Source organism: Musca domestica, unplaced genomic scaffold (assembly GCF_030504385.1).
Source record: "Musca domestica strain aabys unplaced genomic scaffold, Musca_domestica.polishedcontigs.V.1.1 124, whole genome shotgun sequence".
Classification (NCBI taxonomy): Eukaryota; Metazoa; Arthropoda; class Insecta; order Diptera; family Muscidae; genus Musca; species Musca domestica.
The window spans coordinates 822489-835897 of NW_026712162.1; the positions used below are offsets into that span (position 1 = coordinate 822489).

General features: G+C 30.9%; 1 protein-coding gene across 3 annotated transcripts in view; it reads right to left on the minus strand.

Annotated features, from left to right (window-relative positions):
• Positions 1-13409, minus strand: part of LOC131800713 (serine-rich adhesin for platelets-like) — a 355165-nt gene that overhangs the window by 40270 nt on the left and 301486 nt on the right. The window contains exon 1 of one of the 3 annotated variants that reach the window (XM_059118391.1): positions 534-1591. The exons of the other annotated variants lie outside the window; for them this stretch is intronic. Within the exon in view, the coding sequence (XP_058974374.1) occupies positions 534-1123 (590 nt within the window). The 5' untranslated portion in view covers positions 1124-1591. Of the gene's footprint in view, positions 1-533; positions 1592-13409 lie in introns of those variants that run through there. 3 annotated transcript variants of the gene reach the window in all.

A 13409-nucleotide genomic window follows, 5' to 3' on the forward strand; every position in this document is an offset into this window, starting at 1 on the left:
ACAAGATTCGGTGAAAATGCAGCTGAGTTTAATATGAGAACATGAATAAAAAGATTTTTGTTAAGTGGCGCCCATCCTTATAGGACCATACAATTAATTCTCCCTTCTCTTTAATATCTATACTAGGATTTCAAAAGAAAAATATGCTTTTCAAGCCAGGTTTAGCATTTGTATGGGTCCATATTATGTTCCCGATTGATTTTCAAAGTTTTTTTTCGTGTGTTGCAGGCGGGTATAAAGGTTAGATAAGGACAATAACTTCCAATGTGAACGAAATTTAAAAAGTTATATACATATTTTCTTCTTATTTATATGTTTTGTTTTCATTTTCAAATTTGTATTAGAAAATCCCATTCTGGATAATCCCTCAATTAAATAAAAAATACAACAATATTTATAAAAAAAATCCCTTCTAATTTTTTTCTTTTTCATTAAATAACTTATTGTCGTGAAAACCCCACCACTAACTAGGGGTTTGGGAAATCCCCCTCTCCCCTCTGCATCACCTCCTGCTGCTGCTAATTTATAATTACCTTTGACGTCGTTGCATGGCCGATGCAGCCGAGGCTGATTTGGCCAAAAGAGCTGTGCGTTTTTTTGTCATGGCCAGGGAGCTGGCTCTACGTGATGTCGCCAACGATGAGGGTGGTGATGTTGAGGCTGGGGATGGCGACTGACACGCTGAGGATAATGTAGAGGATGGCGATGGAGAACATGCCGGTGGCGGTGAAGATGTTTCCTCCATATTTGTGGTGGCTATAAATGATAAACAGGATGCGGATTCAATTGTTGACAACATTGTTGCGGCAGCTGCTGGCGATGAAGTCTGTGACAGTTTTGCACATGTTAGGGTATATGAACCTTTACGATTTAACATTTTATGGCAAAATGGTTGTTGTACAACGACAATGACTAAGATTACAATGAAATTGTGGTGTAAAAAGGTTGTTGGTGTTTTTGTTGTTGTTAAAATGACACATCCACTATTATTGTAGTTGTTGCTGTTGCATTGGTAATTTGAACACCTTTTAACGCTTATAAAGTTGTAACGTTTGGTTTTATGAGCACGTAAAACGTATATCCACAATTGCCGTATTATAATACGGTCCCCATGGGTTAGCATAATAACATTTCACATTGGGGGTATGCGGCAAATATTGTTGCAGTTGTTGTTGTAGCCGTTGCAATTGCCAGTGAAATGCACATTGGAAACACAGATAGACGACACACACAAACACTCTTCCATTTAAAACCTTAAGAATTTGGGTTATTTAATTTTTTTTTGCGTTTTTCATATATTTTTTTAATTTCTTTTTCTTTCCTTCTGTCGTTTTTCATAGAATGCACTTTTTATTATTTTTTTTTTTGGGAGGAAGTCACGCGCGTATTTTTTTACGTTTCATTTACGCTTCCAATTCATGAGAGCGAGATTTAAACATTAAGATCGCTAGCTGCTTCGTTAACGGTAATCCATTCTGTGGGCATAGTTCGAGATACGTTCCCGTAGACGTTTAGAGTAAGACTAACAAAACCCTGGTGTATGGAGTATAAACAACCATAGGATTTTTTCGGTGTTTGCCAGAGTATCTGTGTGTGTGTGCTCAAAGAGAGTGTGAGTAAAATGATGTGTGTGTGTGTTTGTTTTTCTGTTTGCGGTATGCCTATGCATGCATTTGATATGAAATGTTGAAAAAGTAACCGAAAAGGCCCTTAAAATATAAAAACATCACACTCTCGCACATAGATACACACGCACACAGATGCACACACGTACTTCTGTGGTCACCAATACCTACGCTCTGCATTTTCATTAAACTCTTCTTCTTCTGAACGAACAAACGAACGAACATACAGTATGCAGATACTTGTTAGGGAAAACATACAAAAACAACTCCGCACAATCCAAAGAGGATGTATATTTAAAAGCAACAACAATGACATCAATGCCACCAGCAACAACAACAAAAATACTCAATGCGAGTAAATTTATTGTATTGTTGTGTCGTTATTTCGTTTTTTTGTTCAATAATTTCAAACTGCCGGCTAAGGTCTTCACTCACTCTCTCTTTCTCATGGTTGGTTTCTACTATGTGGAACATTCATAAGATTCCCTTCATTCACAAAAATCAACAAAGAACCGCATACGAGGAAGAGGAAGAGAAAAAAGCAGAAAAATATTAAGCACAACATTAGGGTAGGTAAAGTAATGACAACTGTCTGATAAAGTAACACGACAAACCAGGCCGGTACGGAGCGGACCAGAATGAATGTTGTGTAGACGATGCAAATCTTTTCCGAAGAACAGTGGGGGAAATTTTGATGAGATTTACAAATAAAGGGTTATAATATAGAATTACTTATTTTAAATAAACAAACTTCTATAAAAGGCCGTCTAATGATATTTTATAAATTTGAAGTCTTCTGAAGGTCTTCCATCCATTAATCTTAAACATATTAGTTTGAAGTCTGTAGCGGTAGTGATGAATTGCTTTTAGCAAAATTAATTATACTAACAAAATAAAAACCATAACAATATTTATAAAAAAAAGTAAAAAAGCTGTAAGTCCGGCAGGGCTGAACTTTAAAAGCCTTCCACCATTTGGTACAAATTTGGCAATAAAAAAAGAATAAATAAAATCTGTTAACAATTCCGTTAAAATCTTAAAAATACCGAATGTAGGCGTCTATTGTGGTCTATACTACGACGTGGACCTGCGTAGGCAACTTTTGTCACACGCTATTACAATATTCAAATGCGAAACGAAGCTCATCAAAGTACCGAATATAGGGAGGTACCATGGGGTTATAAAACGTGGACCTGTACAGATAATGAGGGCTATACGAAGACGTGACCTACATGGCTCTTTTTCTACGATGAACTATCTATTACGAACTTCAAGTATCTATTACGAACTTCAAATACAAAATTTGAAACAATTCCGGTAAATAATGTCGCTAAAATCATCAAAGTACCGAATATAGGGAGGTACCGTTATATGGGGGCTTACCAAAACGTGGACCTACATGGTCCATTTTCAATACCAAAAGTCCTGCAGACATAATAATTGAGTAAAAATTTATCAACCTACGTCATTTTGTTCGGAAGGGAGAGTGATTTCCACAATGTCCGCCCGGACATTGCTAAATCGACATAGAATTTTATGCTGATGAAGAATATATATACTTTGTGGGGTCTAAAATGTATATTTCGAGGTGTTACAAATGGAATAACAAACTTAAAATAATATATATATATTTATGGTGGAGGGTATAATTATAGATCTTATAAAGTGGCGCCCAACGTTTATTGGACATTTAAAGTCTTCGCCTCTAATTTGCCAACAAATACCCTTAAACGATTGCAATGAGAATAATCATAATAATAATAATAATAATAATAATAATAATAATAATAATAATAATAATAATAATAATAATAATAATAATAATAATAATAATAATAATAATAATAATAATAATAATAATAATAATAATAATAATAATAATAATAATAATAATAATAATATAATAATAATAATAATACTAATAATAATAATAATAATAATATACTAATAATAATAATAATAATAATAATAATAATAATAATAATAATAATAATAATAATAATAATAATAATAATAATAATAATAATAATAATAATAATAATAATAATAATAATAATAATAATAATAATAATAATAATAATAATAATAATAATAATAATAATAATAATAATAATAATAATAATATAATAATAATATAATAATAATAATAATAATAATATAATAATAATAATAATAATAATAATAATAATAATAATAATAATAATAATAATAATAATAATAATAATAATAATAATATAATAATAATAATAATAATAATAATATAATAATAATAATAATAATAATAATAATATAATAATAATAATAATAATAATAATAATAATATAATAATAATAATAATAATAATAATAATAATAATAATAATAATAATAATATAATAATAATAATATATAATAATAATAATAATAATAATAATAATAATAATAATAATAATAATAATAATAATAATAATAATAATAATATAATAATAATAATAATAATAATAATAATAATAATAATAATAATAATAATAATAATAATAATAATAATAATAATAATAATATATAATAATAATACTATACAAAATAATACTATACAAAATAATCTTAAAAAGGCATTTCCATTAGAGAAATTTTTTTTTTTTTTTGGAAGTCCAGTAATTTGTGAATGTTTTTTTAGATGGAAGAATATTTGCAGGCCTGCTAAAAAAAGAGTTCATAACCAAATGAGATGTTTTTAAATAAGTGGCGCTCAACGTTAATGAGGGCATAAATAACTATTCTCACATCTCGTAGATATTTGGATTATAGAGGAAATAAATGCTAAAAAGCCCCTGCGAGAAGAGGCGTTGTAAAGGCATTCTCTACAGAGAAGTTCTATTTGTAGAAAATCTTCCGATGGTCTTCTGCAGACAAGACATTTTCTGGAAGTCTACTTAAGACGGACTGTTTGGTGCGAATTTTGGTCCTGAGGTATAATTGGATTGTTTTTCTTCGAAATAGAGCAAGAGGTGGTCGTTACGTTTTCGGGCCATGTTCAACATTTTTTTTAGCAAAAATTTGAAGAGGGGGATACTGGCAAAATTTTATTTTAAATTGGAGTTACAGATAAAGCAACACTCGATTTTCAAAAAGAAAAAAATACCCGTGTAGATGTTTTGAAGAGCTGGAAAGTCCTCTATAGATCTAATGAAGCTAGAAGACGCCCAAAAGTCATTCTAAAGCTCGAATACCCTATAATGGTCTTCGATAGGCACGATAGGTATTATGCACGTCCTTTATGGACAGCAGTAGATCTAGTTAAGATCTTCTTTAAACAGACCGGACATTTAATAGGGCTTCGATAGAAATTATGAAGGAAAAAACCAGAACCCTATAGACAGAAGGTCTTCTAAATATAAAAGACCCTCTGACGACAGAAGATCTTCCTACGGCCTTCTGCAAGTATTAAAACATTGACGAACCTTCTACAAGAAGACGACCCTTTAAAAGTCTTTTTGTGATATATGACCCTCTAATGACCACCTTTAGTTGTCTACCCGTAAAAGTTGTCTACAAATATAAGATTATTTTAAATTTTCTGAAAACAGAAGTCCCTTAGACCTTCATAAGGCCTCGTGCAGGCAGGTGATCAGGTGAAGACAGGTGAAAATGTCTACAAACTGAAGCCCCATATGGCTTTCTAAGGCCCCATGCTATGAGCTAAGTTTATTACCTTCTATGGACAGAAGGCCTTCTGGAAAGGATCTATAAAGACATAGGGCTTAAAGTAGCCCTGAAGATTTCCAAGAGTAAATTTTAATTTGATTTTTGAAAATTTGAAGATTTTTTGAAGATCTTTTTTGAACCAAAAAGTGAACACAATAGCATTTTATGATCTCCTGAAAATTCCCGTTTGTCGTAAGGCACTCTGAAAAAATAAAATCTTCCCCAGGGCCTTATGAAGGTCTTCTATATACCGAAGAGTTTTTGAAGCTCTTCTATAGACAGAATACAGATTTGCAGAGAAACTCCTTTTATCGCTGAAGTACTAAAAGGATTGATCCGCACACCATACAAAACGTATTTGCAACAAATCTCATTATTCACAATCTATACACCCACAGTGACCCGTATACCCAAAATCATAATTCCAATTATATTCCTATACCCTACACATAATTTCGTACCATTTAGTGCATTTCGTACTCTATATACTCGAATTTCCGAATCCACATTCTGCTCTAAACGCTACACGCTTTGAGTGTAATCCCCATACCAATATTTACAATTCTAGCTCAGGTATACTTTCCAAATTTTATTCTCACATAAAATTTCAATATTTTAGATATATTTTTTAAAAATGAAAACGATTATAGTGCCACATTAGTTCCCATTATTACATTTCGTTCACTTAAATTTCTAATTCCCTTCCACAGTTCAAATTTCAGAATTCTAACTCTATCCGTTCGCCCAACACAAATGATACCAAATTTAGTACTTTTCATACTCTTCTAGTACACAAAGACCCCCTTTTAATTTTTTTCAAATAATTTTTAATCTATTCCCCCACTGTAACTCCAGAACGTAGCTGACAGAAAAACGACACATGCATAATGATATCGAACGAAACGTGCCCAGAGAGTTGTATGCGTGTTTTTTTTGGGGGGAAGATTCTACAACTTTTGCTTATGTGAGTAACACACATCTGTATCGGAGCATAGCTCTGGGTTGTGTGCAGTTGTGCGTCGGTCGTTCTGTGTCATCTTACAAATGTGAAGTTTGAAACAATTTTTTCCGTTGTTGTTTCTTTTGACACACAACCAACTGTCATTTTCAATTTACTTTGCCGGGACAGAACAAGAACAACAAGAGGCAGTCACAGGCAGGCAGACAGACAGACATCATAGTCTTCAGTACAACAAGTACTCCTCAGAACAACAGTTGCTTAAGGCTGATGAAGCTGCAAATGCTGGCACATACACTCATGCAGTTACAGATTTACACTCCGATGGCGTTAGAGATGACAATGGAGTTGGTGTTAGTGGTTCAGTGCTTAAGGTTTGAAGTTGCAGTTGTTGGGTTTTGGACATGTTGTTGTTGTTGGTTCTCAGACTGACAGATACTCAAAAAAAAACTCATCTTTCAGATGAACATTGACTGTGTGTGTTTGTTTCAGTATCTGTGTGGACATATGACAACAAAAACTTGAAACATCAAAAAAGCAACATTAATTTTAAAATCGGTGGTTGTGGGCTTCATTCGTTAATTTTTGAAACAGATGTTTCATATTTTGGTTGGCCTGTATTTTGAGCTCTGCAAAGATTTACTGTACCCTTCACCCACTCCCCCACCTAAAAGCTTAATGAATTGTAACTGAAACAAATCCGCTGGATTTCATTATCAACAATTACAATTTGATTCACTTGAAATGATGGTGCATTTTGAGGGGATGAGTTTTCTCGCTGAGCTGGATAGTTGGTTGGCGGTATCTGTTACCACTTGGGCTGTTATTAATCCAATAGGATTATTTACACAAATTGTTGCAATCATTCAGTCCAAAAGGGAAAAGAATCCGAGGGTGGAGGGTGACAGTGTTTTTATTACATTGTTTTGTCATTGTGGTTATGATGATGAGAAGCAGGAGGATGAGGAGGAGGAGATTGGTGATGATTGTGATAGTGAGTGCTACTGCTGATTGTTATTGATTTTCATATGTTGACAATTTTTGTAACCATACGTTCTGAGAGAAAGGCGATGATAAATGGACACTAGAGTGGGTAGAGAAATATGTTTTGAATATTTTTTAATAATCCGGAGAGTCTAAAATGTAAATTTAAAAAATATATGTTTTAATGATTTTTCAATAATTTTTTAAAAAAAAAGTGAAAACCTCAATCATGGACTTTTAAAAAAATATTTTTGAAAGGCCATCGGACACAAGTACGAGTTTTTAAGTATCATCAGGAGCCATTAAACGTAGTTTTATTAGAAATAGTTTTGTGAGGAATAAGAAAACCACAAACATGGATTTTTTAAGGACCACGTTTGCCACAAACCTGATTAAGAATGTCCTCTCATGCGGCTCAAGAGCCACAAATGTAGTTGTTATTTTAAATATTTTGTCAAGGACCTAGAGGGTCTCAAAGGAAGAACAAACATTTTTATGACCAACAAAGGAATGATCGTTCATTTTTTTAGGAATCCTTTTTTCAAGGACCATCAAAGATGAAACCTGGATTTTTTAAGAATAATATTTCAAAGACCTTCAAAGAAAGAAACGTGGATTTTTTAGGAATATTTTTTTCAAGGACCATCAAAGGAGGAAACGTAGATTTTTTAAGAATATTTTTTTAAAGGCCTTCGAAGGAAGAAATGTGAATTTTTTAGGAATATTTTTCCAAAGACCATCAAAGGAAGAAATGTGGATTTTTTAAGAATAATTTTTTCAAGGCCCTTCAAACGAAGAATCGTTGATTTTTTAAGAATATTTTTTTCAACGTAGATTTTTTAAGAATATTGAAACGTGGATTTAAAAAAAAATTTTCAAGGACCATCAAAGGAAGAAACGTGGATTTTTTAAGAATATTTTTTTAAGGACCATCAAAAGAATAAACTTGGATTTTTTAAGAATATTTTTTTCAAGGACCATCAAAGGAAGAAACGTGGATTTTTTAAGAATATTTTTTTCAAGGACCACCATTAAAGGAAGAAACTTGTATTTTTTAAGAATATTTTTTTCAAGGACCATTGAAGGAAGAAACGTGAATTTTTTAAGAATATTTTTTTCAAGGACCATCAAAGGAAGAAACGTGGATTTTTTAAGAATATTTTTTTCAAGGACCATCAAAGGAAGAAACTTGAATTTTTTAGGAATATTTTTTTCAAGGACCATCAAAGGAGGAAACGTAGATTTTTTAAGAATATTTTTCCAAAGGCCATCGAAGGAAGAAACGTAAATTTTTTAAGAATATTTTTCCAAAGGCCATCAAAGGAAGAAATGTGTATTTTTTAAGAATAACTTTTTTCAAGGCCCTTCAAAGGAAGAATCGTTGATTTTTTAAGAATATTTTTTTCAAGGACCATTATAGGAAGAAACGTAGATTTTTTAAGAAAAATTGTTTTAAGGGCCACCAATGGAAAAAACCTGGTTTTTTTAAGAAAATTTTTCCAAGGACCCTCAAAGGAAGAAACGTGGATTTTTTAAGAATATTTTTTTCAAGGACCATCAAACGAAGAAACGTTGATTTTTTAAGAATATTTTTTTCGAGGACCATCAAAGGAAGAAACTTGGATTTTTTAAGAATATTTTTTTCAAGGACCATAAAAGGAAGAAACGTGGATTTTTAAGAATATTTTTTTCAAGGACCATCAAAGGAAGAAACTTGGATTTTTTAAGAATATTTTTCCAAAGGCCATCGGAGGAAGAAATGTGAATTTTTTAATAATATTTTTTTTCTTCTTAGGAAGAAATGTGGATTTTTTAAGAATATTTTTTTCAAGGACCATTAATGGAAGCAACGTGAATTTTTTAAGAATATTTTTTTGAAGGACCATCAAAGAAAGAGACGTGGATTTTTTAAAAATATTTTTTTTCAAGGACCATCAAACGAAGAAACGTGGATTTTTTAAGAATTTTTTTCAAGGACCATCAAAGAAAGAAACGTGGACTTTTTAAGAATATTTTTTTAAGGACCATTAAAGGAAGAAACGTTGATTTTTTAAGAATATTTTTTTAAGGACCATTAAAGGAAGAAACGTTGATTTTTTAGGAATATTTTTTTCAAGGACCATCAAACGAAGAAACGTGGATTTTTTAAGAATATTTTTTTTTCAAGGACCATCAAAGGAAGAAACATGGATTTTTTAAGAATAATATTTTCAAGGACCATCAAAGAAAGAAACGTGGATTTTTTAAGAATATTTTTTCAAGGACCATCGAAGGAAGAAACGTGGATTTTTTAAGAATATTTTTTACAAGGACCATCAAACGAAGAAACGTTGATTTTTAAGAATATTTTTTTCAAGGACCATCAAACGAAGAAACGTTGATTTTTAAGAATATTTTTTTCAAGACTATCAAGGGAAGAAACGTGAACTTTTTTAAGAATATTTTTTTAAGGACCATCAAAGGAGGAAACGTAGATTTTTTAAGAATATTTTTTTAAAGGCCTTCGAAGGAAGAAATGTGAATTTTTTAGGAATATTTTTCCAAAGGCCATCAAAGGAAGAAATGTGGATTTTTTAAGAATAATTTTTTCAAGGCCCTTCAAACGAAGAATCGTTGATTTTTTAAGAATATTTTTTTCAACGTAGATTTTTTAAGAATATTGAAACGTGGATTTAAAAAAAAAATTCAAGGACCATCAAAGGAAGAAACGTGGATTTTTTAAGAATATTTTTTTAAGGACCATCAAAAGAATAAACTTGGATTTTTTAAGAATATTTTTTTCAAGGACCATCAAAGGAAGAAACGTGGATTTTTTAAGAATATTTTTTTCAAGGACCACCATTAAAGGAAGAAACTTGGATTTTTTAAGAATATTTTTTTCAAGGACCATTGAAGGAAGAAACGTGAATTTTTTAAGAATATTTTTTTCAAGGACCATCGAAGGAAGAAACGTAAATTTTTTAAGAATATTTTTCCAAAGGCCATCAAAGGAAGAAATGTGTATTTTTTAAGAATAACTTTTTTCAAGGCCCTTCAAAGGAAGAATCGTTGATTTTTTAAGAATATTTTTTTCAAGGACCATCAAAGGAAGAAACTTGGATTTTTTAAGAATATTTTTCCAAAGGCCATCGGAGGAAGAAATGTGAATTTTTTAATAATATTTTTTTTCTTCTTAGGAAGAAATGTGGATTTTTTAAGAATATTTTTTTCAAGGACCATTAATGGAAGCAACGTGAATTTTTTAAGAATATTTTTTTGAAGGACCATCAAAGAAAGAGACGTGGATTTTTTTAAAATATTTTTTTTCAAGGACCATCAAACGAAGAAACGTGGATTTTTTAAGAATTTTTTTTCAAGGACCATCAAAGAAAGAAACGTGGACTTTTTAAGAATATTTTTTTAAGGACCATTAAAGGAAGAAACGTTGATTTTTTAAGAATATTTTTTTCAAGGACTATCAAAGGAAGAAACGTGGATTTTTTAGGAATATTTTTTTCAAGGACCATCAAACGAAGAAACGTGGATTTTTTAAGAATATTTTTTTTTCAAGGACCATCAAAGGAAGAAACATGGATTTTTTAAGAATAATATTTTCAAGGACCATCAAAGAAAGAAACGTGGATTTTTTAAGAATATTTTTTCAAGGACCATCGAAGGAAGAAACGTGGATTTTTTAAGAATATTTTTTACAAGGACCATCAAACGAAGAAACGTTGATGTTTAAGAATATTTTTTTCAAGGACCATCAAACGAAGAAACGTTGATTTTTAAGAATATTTTTTTCAAGACTATCAAGGGAAGAAACGTGAACTTTTTTAAGAATATTTTTTTAAGGACCATCAAAGGAAGAAGCGTGGATTTTTAAGAATATTTTTTCAAGGACCATCAAAGGAAGAAATGTGGATTTTTTTAAAAATATTTTTTTCAAGGACCATCAAAGAAAGAAATGTGGATTTTTTAAAAATATTTTTTTCAAGGACCATCAAGGATAGAAACGTGGATTTTCTTTTAGAATATTTTTTCAAATGAAAAAACGTGGATTTTTTAAGAATATTTTTTTAAGGACCATCAAAGGAAGAAACGTGGATTTTTAAGAATATTTTTGTCGAGGACCATCAAAGGAAGAATCGTGGATTTTTTAAGAATATTTTTTCAAGGACCATTAATGGAATCAACGTGGATTTTTTAAGAATATTTTTTTTTTTGAACGACCATCAAAGAAAGAAACGTGGATTTTTTAAGAATATTTTTCAATGGACCATCAAAGGAAGAAACGTGGATTTTTTAAGAATATTTTTTTCGAGGACCATCAAAGGAAGAAACGTGGATTTTTTAAGAATATTTTTTTCAAGGACCATCAAAGGAAGAAACGTGGATTTTTTAGGAATATTTTTTTCAAGGACCATCAAACGAAGAAACGTTGATTTTTTAAAAATATTTTTCTCAAGGACCATCAAAGGAAGAAACGTTGATTTTTTAAGAATATTTTTTCAAGGACCATCAAGAACAAACGTTTTTTTTAAGAACTAGACTAGAGCATTCAACGTAACCAAGTAAGACTAGAGCCACCAAGATTTTTACAGAGCTACCAAACATAGATTTTTGAGAAAATTTTAAGATTCGCAAATAATCGAAAACGGACCATGGGAGCCAAAAATATGGGTTATTACGAACATTTAAAAAAAAAAAAAACTTTTCTTTTGTCTACAGAGGACGTTTAGAGGATCTGTTGTAGAAGGCTTCCTGAAAGTGGTTTGTCTATCAAAAGCAGAATTCAAAAAATATCTATTGTGTAAATAAGACTAGTTATGATTTTCTATCTGCAGGAGAGACTTTTAAAGTCATTCGATGGGGTTTATTCTGTCTTTAAAAATATTTTATCCACGGACGACCTCCTCTTCTAGCAATATATCTTTTTGAGGGTGTTTCTTTTATTTAATATTTTTAAAATGTATTTTATCCATTGAAGGCGTTTTGTGGGTTTTCCGTCAACAGAAAGCTCATTAAGGTGTTTTATCCAGGCCTCAAAATTACACTGGTCTACAGAAGACTTTTAAAAGGACTTAAGGGTATATATTCGAAAACCCTGCTAGAATTTCCTATCTATAGAATAGGTTTCTGTCAAAAAAAAAAAAAAAAAAAAAAAAAAACACACATTGAAAAATCTACTATTTATAGAGTACAAAATCTTAACGTCTACCCTACGTCTTCTTCCCTAAAAAAATCCAAAATGTTAAAATGAGTCTCTCCATCACCCCACTTGAATACACATTTGAATATATCACCATTCTATTCAAATCCCTGGGGCATTGTTACCACATCTCCATCACATCCATTCAATGGTATGCCATGATACATCCATATTTGTCACACACACCCGCTCACACATATCAAACCCATCTATATAGTATCACCAGCAAAAAAATAAAAGAGGGTTCATTAGAAAGCCATCAAATTTTGATTTAATTTAAAATGACAAAAACGAAATACCCCCAACGATTCATGGCTTTGGAACAATAAACATGATTTATGAAAATGAAGGCACAAAACGAACCAAATGCATGCAGATATGACATATTCAATAGCTACGTACGACATACATATTCACATATGTAGAATGAACGATGGGATGTGCGTGTGGAGATTTTAAAATTAATGGGGGTTAGAGAATCGCTGTATGGTAAATAATCAGTTTTAGTCATAGAGCTAACCGAACAGAGATGGTTGGTAAAAATTGTCATAAGTAACGAATGTTGAAAATCTAGAAAACGTTTAAAACCTTTCCTTTACTTTAGAAGAAAAATGAGGGTCCTTACAAAACTATCCTTACCTTCGTGCTCCTAAAACTATTGTTAAAGATCCACCTTTGTGGTCTTTGAAAAATATTCAAAAGTAATCCACATTTGAGACTCTTGCAAGGGTTAGCAAAAAAAAAAAATATTAATAAAAAATCCATGTTAAATGGTTCTGGTCGTCCATGAAAAAATGTTGTTCAAATATTCATGTCTGGGGTTATTGAAAAAAAAAAAAAATCCAAAGAAATTCATGTTTGGTTTGAAAAAATTTAGTCCTTGAAAGAAACAAAAATAATCCTTCAAAATAAATATTAAACGTCGTCATACAAAATTTTCTGATATATCCGCGGTTGTGGACCGAAAC